This window comes from Elgaria multicarinata, chromosome 3, assembly GCF_023053635.1.
Source record: "Elgaria multicarinata webbii isolate HBS135686 ecotype San Diego chromosome 3, rElgMul1.1.pri, whole genome shotgun sequence".
NCBI lineage: Eukaryota > Metazoa > Chordata > Lepidosauria > Squamata > Anguidae > Elgaria > Elgaria multicarinata.
The window spans coordinates 1295442-1315824 of NC_086173.1; the positions used below are offsets into that span (position 1 = coordinate 1295442).

At 44.4% G+C, this 20383-nt stretch overlaps 1 protein-coding gene across 1 annotated transcript in view; it reads left to right on the plus strand.

The window, feature by feature from the left end:
* LOC134397009 (ovostatin-like) overlaps positions 1 to 17788 on the plus strand; it is a 70673-nt gene extending 52885 nt beyond the window's left edge. The window contains exons 28-36 of the mRNA XM_063123619.1: positions 1127 to 1292; positions 3234 to 3454; positions 6183 to 6398; positions 7999 to 8123; positions 11860 to 11950; positions 15085 to 15153; positions 15239 to 15341; positions 16796 to 16871; positions 17585 to 17788. Of these exons, the coding sequence (XP_062979689.1) occupies positions 1127 to 1292; positions 3234 to 3454; positions 6183 to 6398; positions 7999 to 8123; positions 11860 to 11950; positions 15085 to 15153; positions 15239 to 15341; positions 16796 to 16848 (1044 nt within the window). The 3' untranslated portion in view covers positions 16849 to 16871; positions 17585 to 17788. The remainder of the gene's footprint in view (positions 1 to 1126; positions 1293 to 3233; positions 3455 to 6182; positions 6399 to 7998; positions 8124 to 11859; positions 11951 to 15084; positions 15154 to 15238; positions 15342 to 16795; positions 16872 to 17584) is intronic.
* Positions 17789 to 20383: the final 2595 nt, after the last annotated feature.

A 20383-nucleotide genomic window follows, 5' to 3' on the forward strand; every position in this document is an offset into this window, starting at 1 on the left:
AACGGGGCCAGATTCTTTCCCATTAGTTGGTGGAGAGGAGTAGCTGGAGGGAACATGGAGAAGAGCAGGAAACAAGGTCTGCAGTGGGGCTGCTTTCACAATATGTAGCCTCCTTTCCCCTCTCGTAATAGCTGCAGCGATTTCATTTGCAATAGTGGAGTTGCCATTTTATATGTAGTCACAATAAAGAATACAAAGAGGGGAAGGAAAGAGGGTGGCCAGTCACGGTATTTTGCATTTGTGAGACACCGACAACTAAGGAATACTCAGAAGAGAAGGAGAAAAGGCAGCCAGTACAGCTAGGGTGCATGGGTAGGGCTGTGAACAAGCCTCCCCCATCACAGAATCATTTTGGGTCGCCCCTTCAGAGGAATGCAGCTGTTTGCTTTCTCCATCTACAGATAGCAGCTGCTGATTCATTCATGACTCCCCTTCAGAATAGGCTCCTGTGTGTTTGTGGGGAGGGGGAGGAGGAGGAGGCTTAGTTCCAGCAGGGGATGGAGGCAGCAGCAGCAACAGCTGTAGCAGTAGTCCCAGTTGCTGACTCCAGAGCGCTTGCAGAGGGAAGGAATCCCAGCCTTTTCCTTCTGTGCAGGACCTTGGCACGTCCTGTCTGCCCATCTGTCTGTCCCCAGGCTCTTAATATTACAGTCAGTGAATGCAAGGGGGAGAGGTAGAGGGGAAACTCTCCCACATTACTCATCTCTTCCCTGAGCAGTGGAGCAGGACAGGAGCAAGCCTCTCTCACTGGCTAAGCAGCATCAATGGGGCAGACGGGGTTCACTTCTACTAGGGACTCCGCCCACTCTACCCCAAAGTCAGGTGATTCCAACCACAGTCTGACCTTTGAAAAGTGGTTTTTAAAGGTACTGTTTACTCCACTTTTCTTACTGAATGTGCTACTGATGGACCAAAGCCAATTTTATGAAATTCCAGCTGATACCCCAGTGCGATTCTCACTCATTTTTCATGCAGACACCCGCCTGGATGCCTCTTAGATCCTCAGTGCCTGTGAATGGGAGTTGATGAAGTGCCAGAAGGAATGCTTTGGGAGAAGACCACTTTAATTGCTTGATGTTTTTGTGACACCTGCAAATTCTTTAACAGAACCGTTTCTTTCCACTAGCACCCAGTAGTCCGAAATGCCCTGTATTGTTTGGAGGCTGGATTAGAAAAGGGAAATATAACTGTCTATGACCAAGCCCTTGTGGCCTATGCCTTTGGCCTAGCTGGTAATAAGCCCAAACGGGATTTCTTATTGGATGAATTGAATAAAACAGCTAAGAAAGTAGGTGAGTCACCAATTACTAATGTAATTGCCACTGTCTAATCTCTCTGTATTTCATTTTCCTCTGATCTCAGTTACATCTCGCCACCTGTCAACCAGGTATATGATTGACCCCTAACTCTGGATATCATTCCATGTATCTGATGAAATGGGATATACTACACAAAACCTTATGCCGTTAGAAATGTGTTACTTTTTAAGGTTCAACAATGCTGAGTTGTTTTGCTCCAATGAACTTACAGAACTATCCCTATGGGAATTTAGTGTATTTGACAGACTGAACTACTTCCACAAAAACAAGAATGAGTAACTTAGTGAATGATATTATATAATGTCTTGGGCACTGAAGCATTGAAGTGTAAAATGAAAATAAAAACCCTTATTAAATAAGGAGGGGTGATTTAGAGTAAATCATCATGGCGGGGGGGGGGATTCTTTATCCTTTCCCTGCCTGCCATGTTCCCTCTTCCAGGGTCCTAGATGTGTGTTTGTTTTTGAGAATAAGGGGGTCATCAGACAAGCCCACTTACAGATGTTTGCATGTCCTTTAGACAATAATGTCCACCTCCCACGATCCTTCTGCTCATTTTTCTGTTGCAAAACAGGCCTTTTACTCCATCTTTTAAAAAGGGGGATAAGAGTATGCTGCCATCTCCTGCTCTTCAAATACTTGTTGAGTAGTTGAGTAGTTGAGCACCAGGATCTCTTCTCGATCCTCCCAGAGTGCAGGACACAGAATAATGGGTTCCAGTTACAGGAAGCCAGATTCCAGCTGGACATCAGGAAAAATGTTCTGACTGTTAGAGCAGTACGACTATGGAACCAGTGACGTAGGGAGGTTGTGGGCTCTCCCACGCTAGAGACATTCAAGAGGCAGCTGAACAACCACCTGTCAGGGATGCTTTAAGGTGGATTCCTGCATTGAGCAGGGGTTTGGACTCGATGGCCTTGTAGGCCCCTTCCAACGCTATGATTCTTTAAACGGCCCCTGAATGGGCCACTTGGTCATTGCTGTTTCCTTTTTCTCTCCCTGTGTAAAGAGAGCAGGAGGAGGCCATAGCAATGATAAGGAAAAGCAAAAACCCACCTGTCTGATGACGCTCTAAGCATGCATCTGTAATGGGTGGGTGTAATACCCTATTTCTTCGATTCTAAGACACACTTTTCCCCCATATAAACATCTCTAAAAATGGGGTGCGTCTTAGAATCGCAGGTGTGTCTTAGGAGTTTTTTTTTCTGTTGGTGGTACTGAAATTAGTGTGTGTCTTACAATCGATGGCGTCTTACAATCGAAGAAATACAGTATATAGAAATAGCCAAGGATGCATTATTTTGGGCTACAAGAGGGGGCAATAAAGAGCACTACACACTTTGGTAAAGAAAGTACTGAAAGGATGAATAAAAGAGGTTGTTGTTACAAAGACAAGATGTTGTCTGCCTGTTTATGAGAGACCAGAGATAGAACAGGGGTGCGCAGCTGGGGGTGATGTGGAATGGAGAAGCAGAGGGCAGGGAAACAATGAAATGGGCACAGATACACACAAAATCATCATTATTATTAATTATTATTATTTCTCAACTCCAAACCACCCCATTTCCCAACTAGCTTTTCTTTAAAATAAAGATGTCACAGTTTGGTCCATGTAAAGGATAGTTCAGCCCTTATAGATAAATGCTGCCCGACTATCCCTGTTAGGTTCAATAGGAAGTCTACTGGATTTATACTAAATAATCTCCAACACTATTTATAGAAGTGCCTAAAATATGCTAGGCACTGCATGTGAGTAAAGAAAACATCCAGGATTCCAAAGATTCACAATCTCAACACAGGACTGTAGAGATCTTGGTCCTGAAGCAGAAAGTAGGACATCAGATTCCTGCAAGGAAACACTGCTTTGAACTGTGCCTGGAGTCTGCACTGCTAGTCTCTCTTTGCAATTTTCAGGTGGCTCAATACACTGGGAGCGTGATGATAAACCATCAGCCGAACAGTTACCTTCCTTCTACTCCCGGGCCTCATCAGCTGAGGTTGAGACAGCTAGCTACGTTCTCTTGGCACTGCTCACCGAAAGCAACCCAACTTCAGCACAAATGGCAATAGCATCACAGATTGTGCACTGGGTGACCAAGCAGCAGAATTCACATGGAGGCTTCTCCACCACCCAGGTAAAATAGCTATCAGCTGGAACACATGGACTATCCCAGGGCTCTGTGCACTCTCCAATAAAAACAATCCAATCAAATCTGTGTCCACAGTAAATCGACTAGGGTCAGTATGGTGTACAAGATGGTGTACAAACTGAAGAGGCCTGGTTTCTAATCCCTGCTCATATATTAGAAAGTTAATCTGGGTAAGATTAATTTTTGTTTGAGAAGTTAATCTTACTCAATCTATCTATCTACAAAGTTGTGGTGAAGCTTAAATGGGATAATTGCTGTTTAATCTGCTTTGAGTTCCTTGAAGGAAGAGTAAGATAAAAAAAATATGATCAATAAAAATACATTCTACATCAAGAAAAGCTGGGTTCTGCAACCTTCATAGTTTATGCACATTTTCACGGTTTCTTGAGAATATAAGAACCTCCCTCATACTAAGGCTAGATCTGCACTACTGCTTTATAGCGGTATGGAAGTGTGTTGATAACTGTTGGGGCCCAATCCACACTCCATAGACCGCTTTCATAGTGTTATTTCCTGCTTTTTATTCCACATTCATAATGATTTGACACAAGGTGTAGATCTGGTCAGACTATTGATCCCTCTATACTAGTGTTTGTTTTCTACTGTGACTGGAGGAATCGCTCCTGGATCTCAGGAAGCGGTATTTCACATCACCTGCTACCTGAGATCCTTTTAAACTGGAGATGAACATGAAACCTTCTGCATACAATGTACGTGCGCTGCTACTATGCAATGGCCCCTCCATCATCATCATCATCATCATCATCATCATTTAGCATGCATCAATTATTCTTCAGTTTTTACTATTTAAATCTCTAGCTAGTTTAAATTATAAATATTTCGTTTGTTCAGCAGTGTAAGAAGCAGAACGTGTGCAAGGTCTGTCATGGATAGTTATATGAGGATGTCCGTGTATCTTTGACTGGACACTGTTCCATGCAAAATAGCAGTTATTATCACTGCTAAAATTGAGTTGACATACCCACAGTATTTCAGCTAGAGCTGCACTGAAATTCTGAATTTTTGATCTTTCAGTTGAAATTTGTCATATTTGATAGGGTATAAAAGTATCCTGTAAAGCAGTTTGAAGCCCTACATGGTTTGGGTCCAGGCTATCTGCAGGATCACCTTCTCCCGTACAATCCGCCCCGCACACTCAGGTCCTCTGGGAAAAATCTATTTTAAGCAGTCAAAGTTAGGCTGACGGGCATTACTCAGAGGACCTTTTCTTCTGCTGCTCCTAGTTTGTGGAATGGCTTTCCGGGAGAGATTCATCAACTTAACAGTCTTCTGGAATTTGAGAAAGCTATAAAGACTGATCTCTTCCGGCAGGCCTACCCAGTTGAATTTTAAGATGCCTATTTAATAATGTGCTGCTTTTAATAATGTATCAGTTTTAATTAGTTATATGTATTTTATGGTGTTTGCATTTGTGTTGTACCCCGCCTTGATCCAGAGGGAGAGGCAGGTAACAAATAAATTATTATTATTATTATTATTATTATTATTATTATTATTATTATTATTATTTCATCTTTGGTCTATGCTGTTCAGCATCATTGTGAACCAGATTGATAGGTACAATGTGATCTTGCTAATCAGACTTATTAAATTCAGATGTTACAAAGGGCAAAAGAGAGTGAGGGCAATGTAAACGAATAAGCAATTATTTTCACAAGAAGCACTAAAAAAAAAAAAAAACAGGAGGCATTTGTGGCCCTGCTAAGAATGTTCCTAAAAAAATGGGAGATACTTCAGCTCAGCTCTGATTTTAACAACTGTCTGTGAAGGGCCAAGAGGGCCCTTACTAGACTGAAAGAAGACTGGTCTGTACCAGCCTGGCTTCTAAACGTCTTCCCTGCCAACATTCCAACACCTCCAATGTCCTCTCATTGCATTATCATTCTACTTAATTGGTGACAATCCATGTTGAACTGGGACTGATGTCAATAAAAGTTGAAGCCCTTAAATTAGCTTTGTTTTTTGTTGTTGTTAAAGGTGATATTTAAACAGGCTTCTGAATTTATACTCACTGCAGTTGAGGAAATAGGCTCTATCTCTTGGGAACAAAATATTCTTCTTACCATGTCAAATATGGGATTTTCTACATCCTTTTTATTGTCACTGGGTTATGATGGAGCAAAGTCAGCATTGCTGCAACGTCTTAAAGATATTAAAATGCAGTCTCAAATGGCTGAAATTACAAGTTGTGCATCTAATATGTACGCTATATGTGCATTTAGCCCCTTCTTTCCTTAACCTTCCAAACTATCTGGTTGATTTACCCTCTGTTGAGATGAGAACAGCCTTTTCCTGGGCAAGGTTAAATGTCCTCCCCTTGGCAGACTGTAGGGGGCGCCTCCAGGGTATTCCCAAAGAAGCCAGAGGTTGTCCTTGCAACTGTTTTACTTTAGAAGATGTCACTCATTTTATTTTAGAATGCGAAGTCTATTCAGACATTAGGAAAATTTATATCCTTCCTTGGCTAGTTCGGATGAAGGGATAATCATCCCTCGAAAAGCTGTGTTTTTTATTGAATGGTTTTAATAAATATGTAACCTTTAGAACTTCTAAATTTCTTGTGCTGGCCCTGCTCTTGCGCACAAAGGCCAAGGGGGTGAATGAATGAATGTAACACATCTATGTGATACTGTATAATGGCTGGTTGCTAAATACAATAAACTTGACTTGGACTTGCATTATCCTCTTTCAGGACACAGTGGTAGCTATTCAAGCTTTGGCTAAGTTCAGCCAGCTGACCTTCTCTAAGGATGGTCAGAACTCCGTCAAGATCCATTCCGCCAAGCCTTTTGAGAAAGTCTTTGAGGTAGACAATAGCAACCGCCTACTGCTGCAACAGACGTCCCTGCCTGATGTCCCAGGGGAATATACAGTGGATGTGAACGGCAAAGGATGTGTCTTTGTACAGGTAATTGTTTGCATAGCTCAGGAGTGGAAGGTAGGATTAGGTTGTTGGAATCTCACCGTTGTGAAGTTGAAAGAAGCTCCTGTGGCCATTTTTGCAACATGCACAAATTCTTTATGACATCAGCTCTAAACCTGTAGCATTCGGTTCCAACCCTTTTAAGAGGAGGTGAAGAGCCTTGTTGAAGAGAGGTATCCTTGCTGTTATGGGGGAACCCTCTGGTTCTCTTGTAATATACAGATCAGGGGCTGTGCTGTGGGCAGGGCAAACACACACACGTTCAAGGAGAAAGGGAAGGAACTGTTCTCCACAGGCAGGACATGGCCATAGGAGAAAAGGCAGCCTTGCTTGAATTCAACGGCCACTTGTCTGTCATCAAACATCCTTGGAAGAGGGCAATTTGCAGTGAACAACCGATGGGCTTAAACCTTCCCCACCTTCCCCTTCTGGCTGGTTTCCCCCGCCCCCCCCTACCAAGGTTCCAGACCTTTATTTGCCTTATAAACACATGCCAGAAGGCAGCTGGAGCCTATTCAGGGTTAGGGATATGTGACGCAGCATAACGCAAGCTTGCCAACGTTCTCTGAATTCTATCATGACGTTTGTTCCAACTTGAGTTGTTACCTGATTGCAAGCTTCGTTTTTTTCTGTGTGCATGAAAATCCGTGCATATTTTCATGCATATTTTTCCAAATGCATGTATCAGTTGTGCATTTCTCTGTAATATACACACTCGTCTTCCATTGATTAAAGTGTATTAATGCACATTTTTCAAAAGTATGCATGTTGTCAAATGCATTTTTGAGGCGGGTGTCTCCAAATCACACTGCAAGCTCAGATATTCATTTTGACCACGTTCCAGCCCACGTTCAGTCCATAAAAAAACCAACTGAAATGAATTTCTCATACATACCTAATTCAGGAGAAAAGTGCCCCCTCTTCACTGCAAATAACCACTTCCCAGAGTTGGTCTGAAGTGCCAAAATAGTCATTGGGAAAGATGTAGACTGTCCGACAAATGCTATGTAGACAAATATGAAACACACAGGAGCTCACCAGCTAGCAAGCGGGAGACTAGTTTCACCAGCAATCTCAGTTATAGTGTGAGTGATGGATTTGTAGTAATGCAACCAAGAGGGAAAGTCTATTCCTCCGTTGCAACTGTAAGAGTTATAAGCAGAAAATGTCATTTCTTAGAAATTGAAACCACCGTGCAAGTCCTTAGTGATGTACCTCTCCTCAAGAGGCAAATTTGACCATTACCTGGGTATCTGCAGCCCTGACCTGGTTTATGAAGGTTCTTCATCCAACTCTGGGACACAAGTCACACTTACAAAACGAACATGGTTTTTTATGAGAGCCTACGGCAAGAGCTAAACCAAAGAGTTGAAAGTGATATGAAGAGGAATCTTCTCCTGTGATGCACAGGAGAAAAAAGCTGTGCATAAAAAGCTATAGTCAATGTTCAGACCATGTCAATCCTTGAGCTGTGCATAAAAAGCTATAGTCAATGTTCAGACCATGTCAATCCTTGAAACACACTGGAGAGATCACATTGACTCCATTTGTTTTTCAATCATGTTTATTTTCCATCTTTTTCCAGACAAGTCTGAGATACAACATAATCCTTCCCCAAAGGTCTTCTGGGTTTTCCATTTCTGTGCAGACTTCAAATGCCTCCTGTGCAGGCAGCTTCCAGATAAAATTTGCCGTTGGCATTACAGCCAGGTACCTTTAATGTAGCAGCCCAACATGCATTGATGATTGTGTGTACGTGAATGCCTCACATCGGCAACACGCCCTGTACTGAAGCATCAGAGATGTGCAAATCACTCATCTAAACCCATCTTGTCCGAATGGACAAGCATATCAGCCTGCACTGCAAGATTTAAAGGCTGATGCATCATAGGAAATAAGGACTGCTTCACAGTACATCCTACTATCATTCTGCACCTTTCTGTGAAGCACCAGCACGGCCCAACAATCTTGTAGGCAATTCTTCCACATGACGGTGCTGCGAGAGCTACTCCATTTGGAGGAATTTGATTCAACAAATGGGGAATCCGCACGTCGTACCGAGATCGCTTCTAAGCAACCCCAGTGCGGCGTGAAAGCGATCGTGTAACTGGCCTTTGGAAGAGCCGACGAAGAGACGTCCTTCCTGCCCCCGCCCCCGCTGCCACCTGCAGACCTCCTCACCGGCTGGGACGGAGAGCTCGGGGGAAGAAGGCGGGGTGGAGAGCTGCTTCCACTCTCAACCCCGCCTGCTTCAGCCGAGCTCTCCTCACCAGTCGGCGAGGAGGTCTGTGGGTGGCGGGGGCGGGGGCGGGAAGGACGTCTCTTCGTCGGCTCTTCCAAAGGCCAGTTACACAATCGCTTTCACGCCGCACTGGGGTCGCTTAGAAGCGATCTTGGTACGACGTGCGGATTCCCTCAAAGTAGGGCCTCCTAATCAGACCTGCGGTCAAATTTTCAGTGTGCTGCCAGTACATTTGATGAGGAAGAAGTGTAACTTAAAACCATATGTGAGAATAGTGCAAACAGTGAAAACAATAACAAATGAAGCAACGGATAAAAAAACAGTAATAAGTCAGTAACTAAAACTTCATAAACCTGTAGTAAATCCAGAAGGACAAGTTATTTTAAAAGACATCATATGCCATTAAATGCCCAAAAGATGGACCTTACTTGGCACCTTAAAAAATAGAGCTGTGCTTGGATGTCACAATAAACCTTGCCTCCCCGTAGGCTTGTATACTCTCCCCTTCTGCTGCAAAGAGATCAGAAATTTTCACTTCTGATATTGATTAACCACAACTGAACCCTAAACTTTGGTTTATCATAACAATGGTTTGTTGAAACAATCCAGCTTAATAAACCATGATTTGAAGTTGGGTTGTTTGAAACAACCCATAGTTAAAATTAACTAGTTTCTATGGTTTGAACAATACACCAAATGGCAGTTAAATTAAAAAATGGGAGCAAAAGCTTCCACATTCCTTGTGGTTGTACCAGGAGGAAAGGAAAGGAACCTCTCGTGCAAGCACTGAGTCATTACTGACTCTTGGAGGGACGCCAGCTTTCGCTGATGTTTTCTTGGCAGGCCTTATAGCGGGGTGGTTTGCCGTTGCCTTCCCTGGCCGTTATTACCTTTCCCCCAGCTAACTGGGTACTCATTTTACCGACCTCAGGAGGATGGAAGGCTGAGTTGACCCAAGCTGGCTGCCTGAAACCAGCTTCTGCTGGGATCGAACTCAGGCCGTGGGGAGAGTTTCAGCTGCAGAAACTGGAGCATTACCAGTCTGCGCCACACGAGGCTTCTCTGTACCAGGAGAGGGAAGGGGAAATCATGTGAACCTGGGGAGAGGCTAGATTCATTCCTGTCATAATAAACCATGGTTTATTACAACATCCTAATGTAGTCAGTAATGAAGGCAGAATGTGCATGTACCTAGTGAGGGAATCTTCACAATTTGACCACCACAAAAAAAGTCCCTCTACTGATTAACTACATATCTAGTCTCTGAAGGCAGAGGCACCGGAAGAAAGGCTTCCAAAAGAGACCTTAACTGACGGGTAGGTTGATGTTGGAGGAGACAATCCTTCATATACTCTGATCCCATGCTATTTAGGGCGTCAGAGTCCAAGACCAGCACCTTGAATTGAGCCTGGTAACAAACTGGTAACCAGTGCAATTTTTTTTCAAAACTGTCATGATGTTTTTATGGTAGTCAGTTCCAATGAAACAGTTTTCTGTGAGCTGTGCTTCCCATATGCTTTTCAAGGGTATCCTCATCTACACCTCATTTCTGTAATCTAGCCTGGTTGTTAGTAAGTAGGGCTGTGCACCGCCTCAGGCCAAATCCCCGAATCTGAGGTGGTACCGGGTCAGTTTGAAGTACCCCAAGGCTGAAGCAGATTGGCACCGAAACCTCGGGGCAACTTGGGAGAACTTGGGGTGGTGCTGGGTTGCTCCCCACGCCCACCTGGGAAAACTAGTACAAGGCCAGCCGTGAATTCAGGTGAGTCCATTGGACTCATCAAACTCCCTTCCGTCCCACCACCCTTCTTGCCCTCTCTGGTCACCTCCTGTCACTGCTGCTGCCAGAATTTACCTTTAAAACACGTCTTCCTCCCTGAGAGCCAAGCTGCGATTTAAAGTTACCACAGGGGCTCTCTGTTTTTAAAATATCTGTGGCTGCAAACTACAGGGCCATTTTCTCTGGGTTGGAGGGGGGAAGGGGTCTGCAGAGAGTTGGACTCCCGGTTGGCCTTGTGCTCGGCCTTCCTGGGTGTCATACACATGGCCAGCACCCAAGAACCCACAAGGCTGACCTGATTTGCAGGGGGCGAATATCACCTTGGCTTCAGTGCCAAGGTGAGGCGGATGCCCCCTGAAGCACTCTGTCGAATTGGCTCCATTTTGGAGGCTCCTGAACGGTCTTGAAAGCAAGTCGGAGGGGTTGTGGACAGCCCTATTAGTAGGGCATGGACAACATCAGCTAGATCATCTTTCCAGGAAGGGATGCAGCTGGCATACCAACAAAAGCTGCCAAAAGGCACTATCTACTACCAATGCCACTAGAACTTAAGGCAGCAGTGCTAGATAGAGCAGCACCCAAGCTGTGAACCTGAGAATATGATTTCATTCAGAACAGGTTAGGTGTTACTCTCCTAGGTTGATAAAGCATTCATAAAACATAGTTTGTTTTTAACTGTGCATATTTATTGTTTTATACTGTATGCTTTTATCTGTACGCCGCTCTGAGATCTTAATGATATAGGGCGGGATATAGATGTTTTAAATAAATAAATAAATAAAATAGTGGCACCTTGATAAAGCATTCATAATGGAGATCTGAGGCTAAAAGAGTAGCAACCGTACAGAACAATGAAGGTGGAGGAGGCAAAACAGGTCCCCGCAAATAATATATAATATACCAGAGAGTTGGTCCCTGCAAGTTTGCAAGTAGGTCATAAATTTGTTATTGATATGAAATATCATCGACACCAAATGACTAAACATGTTGGCAAGTACAGATTTTTTGTATCATCTTAGCAATGATTGTTATAAGAACTGCACATTGAGGCTTGCAACTCAACCAGTCAAATCTCGTTTTCATTGGCTTTATCTCCAATCTCCTGGAAAATTACTTCCTCAGACATTTCTGGCTAGAGTCAGATATTACTGGTCAAATAGACATAGAATGTCAATGGCTAAGGCATTTGCACCTGAAGCGGTTTCATGACTGCTCTGGGGTGGTATGAGATTGCTGAAATTAAGCTTGGAATATGATCTCAGGTAAATACAGTCAGAGTGCAAACTCAAGTTTATAAACACTAAGGAAAATTAATCCCAAATTACCTGTGGGGAAAGATGCATTTTAAACAGTTAAAAATACTGTATTCCAATATTACTTTGGTAGAGGTATTCGTATTGATGTCTTTTCCCCTGTCCTTTCAGATACACTGGGAAACGCAATAGCTCCAACATGGTTATCATTGATGTAAAGATGATTACAGGTTTTATACCAGAGCGGTCATCCCTGCAAAAGGTAACATCTGGTTTAAAATAAGTGTCTGGAGTAGGGCTGTGCTCCGCTCCGATTCAGATCGCGAATCCGGAGCGGAGCAACCTGATCCGCCTCCGCCAAAGGCGGATCCGAATCGGGTCGGGGGAGCTGCGGATCGAGCCGAAGCAGTTCGCCTCCATCCAGCGCTCCGAATGCAGGTAAGTGGGGAGAGAGGGGCTTACCTGGCTCCACCGCCGCCGCCGCAGTCTATTATTATTATTATTATTATTATTATTATTATTATTATTTATATAGCACCATCAATGTACATGGTGCTGTACAGAGTAAAACAGTAAATAGCAAGACCCTGCCGCATAGGCTTACATTCTAATAAAATCATAGTAAAGCAATAAGGAGGGGAAGAGAATGCAAACAGGCACAGGGTAGGGTAAACAGGCACTGGGTAGGGTAAAACTAACAGTATACAGTCAGAACAAAATCAAGTTTTAAAAGCTTTAGGAAAAAGAAAAGTTTCTAGCTGAGCTTTAAAAGCTGCGATTGAACTTGTGGATCTCAGATGTTCTGGAAGAGCGTTCCAGGCGTAAGGGGCAGCAGAAGAAAATGGACGAAGCCGAGCAAGGGAAGTAGAGACCCTTGGGCAGGCGAGAAACATGGCATCAGAGGAGCGAAGAGCACGAGCGGGGCAATAGTGTGAGATGAGAGAGGAGACAGATAGGGAGGAGCTAGACAGTGAAAAGCTTTGAAGGTCAACAGAAGAAGTTTATATTGGATTCTGAAGTGAATTGGAAGCCAATGAAGAGATTTCAGAAGTGGAGTAACATGGTCAGAGCGGCGAGCCAAGAAGATGATCTTAGTGGCAGAGTGGTGGACCGAGACCAACGGACTGATGTGAGAAGAAGGAAGGCCAGAGAGAAGAAGGTTGCAGTAGTCCAACCGAGAAATAACCAGTGCATGAACAAGCGTCTTGACAGAAGAGACAGACAGAAATGATTGAATCCTGGCAATATTATACAGGAAAAAACGACAGGATTTAGCTACTGCCTCAATATGAGGAATAAAGGAGAGCGAGGAATCAAATATAAAGCCAAGACTATGGTGGCAGAGCCAGGTAAGGGGGCAGGGGGGCTTACCTGCCTCTGTCGTGGTCCAGAGCCGGCTTCAACTGAGGGCCAGGCCTCAAACCGGAAGAGCAGGCCGTGGCCTGCTTTTCCGGTTTGAGGTCTGGCCCTCAGTTGAAGCCTGCGATGGACTGCGATGGAGGCAGGTAAGTGGGGGGGAGGGGGCTTACCTGGCTCCACCGCTGCAGTCCGTGCGGCGATGGCAGTGGATCCAGGTAAGGGGGCAGGGGGAGGGGGGCTTATTCGACCCCCATTTTGTCCCCCCTTCCCCACTTACCTGCCTCCACCCCGCCACGGAGGCAAGTAAGTAGGGATGGGGGGGGGCAAAATCTTGATCCACTCCAAAGCAGATCAGCCTGATCCGAAAGTTGCGGATTGGGATACAAAGCGGTTTGGGGGGGTCCGTGCACATCCCTAGTATGGAGTGAGGTTTTGAATTCCAGGTGTGAGGAAATAAAAGGATATCCATGCTTCAAATTACAAAACCACTTTGGGGTGCAAAGGAGATTTGCAAGTAGGCCAAATAAGGGTTTTGGATTTCACACTTCCTAGAAGAAAGTGTGTTGCATTCCCCATCTTAGTAGTATACTCAACCTAAGAACACTCAAGGCAAAGCCCTAATTTCCATACACATTTGCACTAGTATGGTGGGCATCTTGCAAACATGACACGGTTTGCCTGCATTCATATTTTATGTAACGTGCTAGCCACAGCATTATATGGATATCAACAGATTTACCTTATGTAAACCAAAATACAATTACAAGACCCTTAATTTGATCCTTAGAGCTATTTAACTCATGGCAGCTTTCCCCAACATGGTGTCCTCTAGATGTGCTGGACTACCACTCCTATCTTTTGTCCTTTGGAGTGTCCCTTGTATTCGTGAATCTTTGTAGAAAATGTGCCCCTGAGGTTTTCTAGAATGTGTTTGGCTTACAATAAAACCTTTTCTTAGGATCCAAAGTTTCCTCCCTTCTTTTATTTCCTGTTTGTGGTGCCATCCTGTTTTCAGTGGGTGAGTGTTACAACTTCCATGACCCCTGCCATGGGCCGTGATAGCTGGGATTAACAGGTGTTCTAGGCCAACACATCTGCATGGCACCAGGTTGAAAAAGACTGCTATAAAGCGTTGGAAGAAATGGACAGACCAAATGGAGCATAGCTCTTCAGTTTTAAAACATTGGCTTCGAATCTGATAAGCACAATTCAAAGTGTCAATTCTAACACTTAAAGACCTTCACTGCTTTGGAATCAGGAATCTGAAGGATCACCTTCTCCCACATGAGCCTGACTGATTATTAAAATTATTTTCTGAAGCCCTTCTCCAGATAATCATCAAACATTACACACGTAAGGACTGTGGAAAGGGCCTTTTCAGCAATGGGGTCCTGTCTATGGAATGCATGAGCTCTCAGGGAGACTCACCTGAGACCAAATTTATCAGCTTTTAGGTGCTGGGCAAAGATCTTTTTATTTATTTTGGCCTTTTTAAGGGGAACAACAGCAGGAGAAGGCTATTGCCTTCCTGTCCTGTTTATGAGCTTTCCATAGGCACAACTTAGGATGGCTAAGTTGGCCACTGTGGAAAACAGGATGCTAGACTCGATAGGTCTTTGTTCTGATCCAGCATGACTGCTCTTATGTTATTAAAGATGAGGTCCTCAGTAGCCATTAGAAGGCACATCATATGTAATCAAGTATGCTGTGCCTTCTAATGGCTAATGAAGACAATGCTGCACACAGTACATGCAGCAGCAACAAATACAGTCAACATTAAGAGTCTTCGTTTGTTACAGATTCTCTATACGATTTCTTTGGAGAGAGGTTTAGACAAAACATTTTCATCTTGCCTTTCAGTTATTTTAAAAAGAACAACTTCCAAAGCAGATTTCAAGGTCTGAAATAATATATTCAATAAAAAAAAATATATAAACTACCAACAAATTTAAAATAGTAGAGCAGAAAATGGTAGGAAAAAACAAAAACACAATAATATCTAAGTTAAATGTGTTTGCTGGGCTTCCTTGTTCACAGCTTCGTGGTGACAATAATGTGATGAAGGTGGAAACCAAAGAAAACCATGTCCTCTGTTATCTGGAGGAAGTAAGTACTGTTCAAACCTGTCTCTTGCTTTGTGAAGTATTAACTGACTACAAGACTAAGCATTCTCCTGTGTTTTTACTCCTAGCTTTCAAAAAAGGAAATCAGTCTTAGTTTCATAGTTGTGCAAGACCTTTCTGTTTCAAATCTCAAAGCAGCTTCAGTGAGGATTTATGACTACTATGAAACAGGTAGGTCTTGGAGCAGTAATATGCCTTAGGGGTTTGGTGTTCATTTGAAGTTCTTCCCTTCTTCACCCAGTGCACAACTAGCTTATGGAATTTCTTTCCACAAGATGTGGTGATAGCCGCTCACTTAGATAGCTTTTAAGAAAGCTTTAGACAGGCTTATGGAGAATAGTTCGTCCAACTGCCATGAATAATATCTAAATGGAAGCTCCATATTCAAGGGCAGCATCCTTCCAAGTATTCAATGCTAAGGATGGGCAACACGGGAAGGCTGGTGCTTTCAGTTCTGTTTTCGTGTTCTCCTGATTTTGTCTGATCTGATTTTTGGCTATTGAGGTTTTGGAGGAGGAGAATAACACAGTCACAGCACCAACCTGGCCAGTGAGGACTGGCAAGGTACTTTCAGGCTTTGTAGTGCTTCTGTTTCCTCTACGGTGAGGCAGAACCATATACTCTCTCAACTACCCCTTAATTTGTCAGTACCTGTTCCCCATGGGAAGGGAGTTGTTAATTTTTAATTTCCTCTCATTTTTTTTATTGCATTTCTTAAAATTGCAAGATAGTGCTAATTAGGGCTGTGTACCGCCTCAGCCTGAATTCCCGAATCTGATTTGAAGTGGGCCGATTCAGCCTGCCTCGGCCTGAACCTGAGGTGGTTCCAGGTTGGCCTGTGGCACCCCAAAGCTGAAATGGATCAGCACCAAAGCCTCGGGATGCCTCAGGTTGATTTGGAGTAGTGCTGAGCTGTCCCCCCACCCACCCCCGCCTGCCTAGAAAAGTTGGCACAAGGCCAGCCATGAGATCAGGTTAGCCCATTGGACTCCCCAGACTTACCTCCCTCGCCCTCCCCAGTCACCTTCCACCACCACTACCACCACTGGAACTTACCTTCACGTACAACCTCTTCAGAGCCAAGCCGCAATTTAAAGGAAGATTGCAGGGGGCTCTCTATTTTGAATAGTTCTATGGCCACAAATTATGGTGGCTGTAAAGGGCCATTTCTGGTATTTTTTGGGCATAGGACTATTCATAATAGAGAGCCCCGTGATCTTCCTTTAAATCATGGCTTGGATCTGAAGAGGACGCACATGAAGGTAAGCCCTGGAAGTGGCGGTGGTGGTTCTGGGTTTGGAAGAGGGGGCAGGAGTCCAGTGGACGCCTGGTCTGCTTTCCTCTGACTTTCCTGGTGGCCCGCCGTGTGCCACCCAGGAACCGTGCAAAGGCGAACCACCTTGAGGGGCCCAAATCCTGCCTCAGTTTCAATTCCGAGGCAAGGCTCAATGCAAATCTGGGCCATTTCAGAGCCCCCGGAATGTTCTTGGAGGCGAAGCGGGGCGGGGGCTGTGTACAGCCCAAGTGCTAATAGAGGGTTCAGGTTTATGTGAGATAGAATTCATTTGCCTCAAAGCATAAGGGATGGGTGCCAAATAACATTTATGTTATTTTCTTTCCTCCAGATGAGATTGGTGTTGCTGAATATGAGTCCCCTTGCAAGGAAGGAGATTCTTGAGCCTGCTGAATATTATAGCGAGGGTAAGTTGGATGATAGAAACACTAAACTTGGGAATGGGAGTGAGGCTAGGTTGGTTGGTAAATGTGTGGGTGGCAGGAGGGAAGGACATGAAGGGAAGGGTCAGGGGGTTGATACTGTTTCTAAATGGTGTTTTAGACATCTTACTGATGAACTTCTATGGCTTTATTGGGAATTGGTATGTGCCTTCAACAGGAGATCAGAGAGTTTTAGCTGATATGATTATTGTCTCAGCTCACCTGGTTTTGTAGGTCCTTGTAGTGCTTTACAAACTTGTGAAATCTGCTTGATTTTTGTTCAGCAGGACAAAAAGAATGATTGTGTACCTTATGGGAAATGTTATTTAACTGATATGACATGTAACTTTACTGTATATCTATATCAGGACCATGGTTTTCTCTACCATTTTAGGTGTTAAGCATAGCAAAGATAAAAAGGTTGTATTTCTCACTAACTAGTGCTATTGCAAATGATCACTGTACTTATGTGCATTTGAGGTTTGCAGTGATACGTTGCAGACATTTTATGATTTTATGGGCTTTTGACACCACTGTTCATATCATCTATCTCTCCATCTATCTATTTCAGTATCTGTACTTTAAACACGTACAAGTAGGCCTTACCACAAGTAGCCTTTCGTCGTTTTTAAATGGATTGGTTTGTTTTAACTGAATCACTTCATAATAATAATGGTTTATTATGCTTATTTCCCTAGGGCAAAGTTATGTCATTAGAAGATATATTCCCTCTGCAACCAGCCCAGAGCACCTTGGTGGTGCCGGCAGTGTGTGGGTGTGTGGGTGTGTGGGTGTTATCTCGGGAGAAAATCACTGGAAAATCATAATGCAGCATTTCAACTGGAAGTTCTGCTCCTCCAATGAAAGATGATTGCACCACATCTTTGTAATAAAATCTTACGATTCTGCAGCTGTACGCCTTGTCCGTTCATCACAATCTTTGACACTGATAGTCCAATGGGCAAGAATCCAGGTTCAATTTACATTGTGTGGCACCTGCATTCCAACAAACCCAAGAGCTGGGATACCACAGTAGCTACATAAATAATACATTTAACACCCATTTCTCAGTTTACCTCAGACTACTCAATGATGATTTCCAGCAAAGGAGATCGTTACCTTGTCGTGGTGCTGGAACTTGAGCACCTCAAGGATGCCATGAGCTAAATCGTGAAGGGACACCCAAGACGGGAAGGTCATGGTAGAGAGGTCAGACTAAATATGATCCCTGGAATACCCACCCCAGTATTCTTGCCGTGGAAACTAAATGGATCAGTACAACCAGAGATATGTCGGTATACCATCGGAAGATGGGACTCCCAGGTCGGAAGATGGTCAAAATGAAGATGCTGATGCTAGGGAAAGTGAAAAGCAAAAAGAAGAGGGGCCAACCAAGGGCAAGATGGATGGATGATGTTCTGGAGGTGATGGACTTGACCTTGGGGGAGCTGAGGGTGGTGACAGCCAACAGAAAGCTCTGGCGTGGGCTGGTCCATGAAGTCACGAAGAGTCGGAAGCGACTGAACAAATAAACAACACTCAATGATGATGATGATGATAATAATAATAATAGATTTATTTCTTACCCGCCTCTCCCTTTGGATCGAGGCGGGGAACAACATTAGAACAGGAATCAATACATCTTAAAAATTCATGATTTAACATTGATCTGGATAGGCCTGCCGGAAAAGGCTAGTCTTTAAAGCTGCCTTAAAATCACACAGAGAGTTAATTTTACGAATCTCCTCCGGCAGGCCATTCCACAATCTGGGGACGACAGAAGAAAAGGTCCTCTGGGAAACTGATGTCAGCCTAGTTTTAGCTGACTGAAGTAAGTTCACCCCATTGGACCTGAGTGTGCGGGGCGGACTATATGGGAGAAGGCGATCCCGCAGGTAACCTGGACCCAAACCATTTAGGGCTTTAAAGGTAATGACCAACACTTTGTACTTTGCCCGGAAACTAATTGGCAGCCAGTGGAGTGATTTTAATGTTGGTGTAATGTGGTCACCCCTAGGTGTACTGGTGACTAACCTGGCTGCCATATTTTGAACTAGTTGAAGTTTCCGAACTAGGTATAATGGTAGCCCTATGTAGAGCGCACTGCAGAAGTCAAGCCTTGAGGTTACCAGCGCGTGCACTACTGTCTTTAGGTCTTCTGACTCTAAGAAGGGGCGCAGCTGGCGTATCAGCCAAAGCTGATAGTAGGCACTCCTACTGGCAGTCACATCTATCTGGGCTGTCATTTGGAGCGACGGATCCAGGAGCACCCCCAAACTGCGAACAGTCTTTCAGGGGGAGCGTAGCCCCATCCAGAACTGGCTTTCACACCTCCAAACCTAGGTCAGAGCCCTTGACAGCAAGCACCTGTCTTGTCTGGATTCAGCTTCAGTTTGTTTTTCCTCATCCAGCCCATTAGTGCCTACAAGCATTCATTCAGAGGAGACACACTATCCTTAGCTGACGCTGTTATTGAAGGCAAAGAGAAATATATTTGGGTGTCAACAGCATACTGATAGCACCCCGCCCAATGCCTCCGGATGATCTCTCCCAGCGGTTTCATGCAGATGTTAAACAGCATTGGGGATAGGGTGGTGCCTTGTGGTACACCATACAACAGCTCCTTTTTTGAGGAGCAACTATCCCCAAGCATCACCATCTGAAATCTACCTGAGAGGTAGGACCAGAACTACTGGAGCACAGTGCCCCCGATTCCCAAACCCCTCAGGCGTTCCAGAAGGATACCATGATCGATGGTATCAAAAGCCGCTGAAAGGTCCAAAAGTACCAGCAGGGACACACTACCCCTGTCAATACTCATAGAATCATAGAATAGCAGAGTTGGAAGGGGCCTACAAGGCCATCGAGTCCAACCCCTGCTCAATGCAGGAATCCACCCTAAAGCAGTCCTGACAGATGGTTGTCCAGCTGCCTCTTGAAGGCCTCTAGTGTGGGAGAGCCCACGACCTCCCTAGGGAACTGATTCCATTGTCGTACGGCTCTAACAGTCAGGAAGTTTTTCCTGATGTCCAGCCAGAATCTGGCTTCCTGTAACTTGAGCCCGTTATTCCGTGTCCTGCACTCTGGGAGGATCAAGAAGAGATCCTGGCCCTCCTCTGTGTGACAACCTTTTCAGTATTTGAAGACTGCTATCATGTCTCCTCTCAATCTTCTCTTCTCCAGGCTAAACATGCCCAGTTCTTTCAGTCTCTCTTCATAGGGCTTTGTTTCCAGACCCCTGATCATCCTGGTTGCCCTCCTCTGAACACGCTCCAGCTTGTCTGCGTCCTTCTTGAATTGTAGATCCCAGAACTGGACGCAAGACTGTAGATGAGGCCTAACCAGGGCCGAATAGAGAGGAACCAGGACCTCCCGTGATTTGGAAGCTATACTTCTATTAATGCAGCCCAAAATAGCATTGGCCTTTCTTGCAGCCATATCGCATGCGGAGATCATCCACTAAGGCAGCCTTCCTCAACCTGGGTCGCTCCAGATGT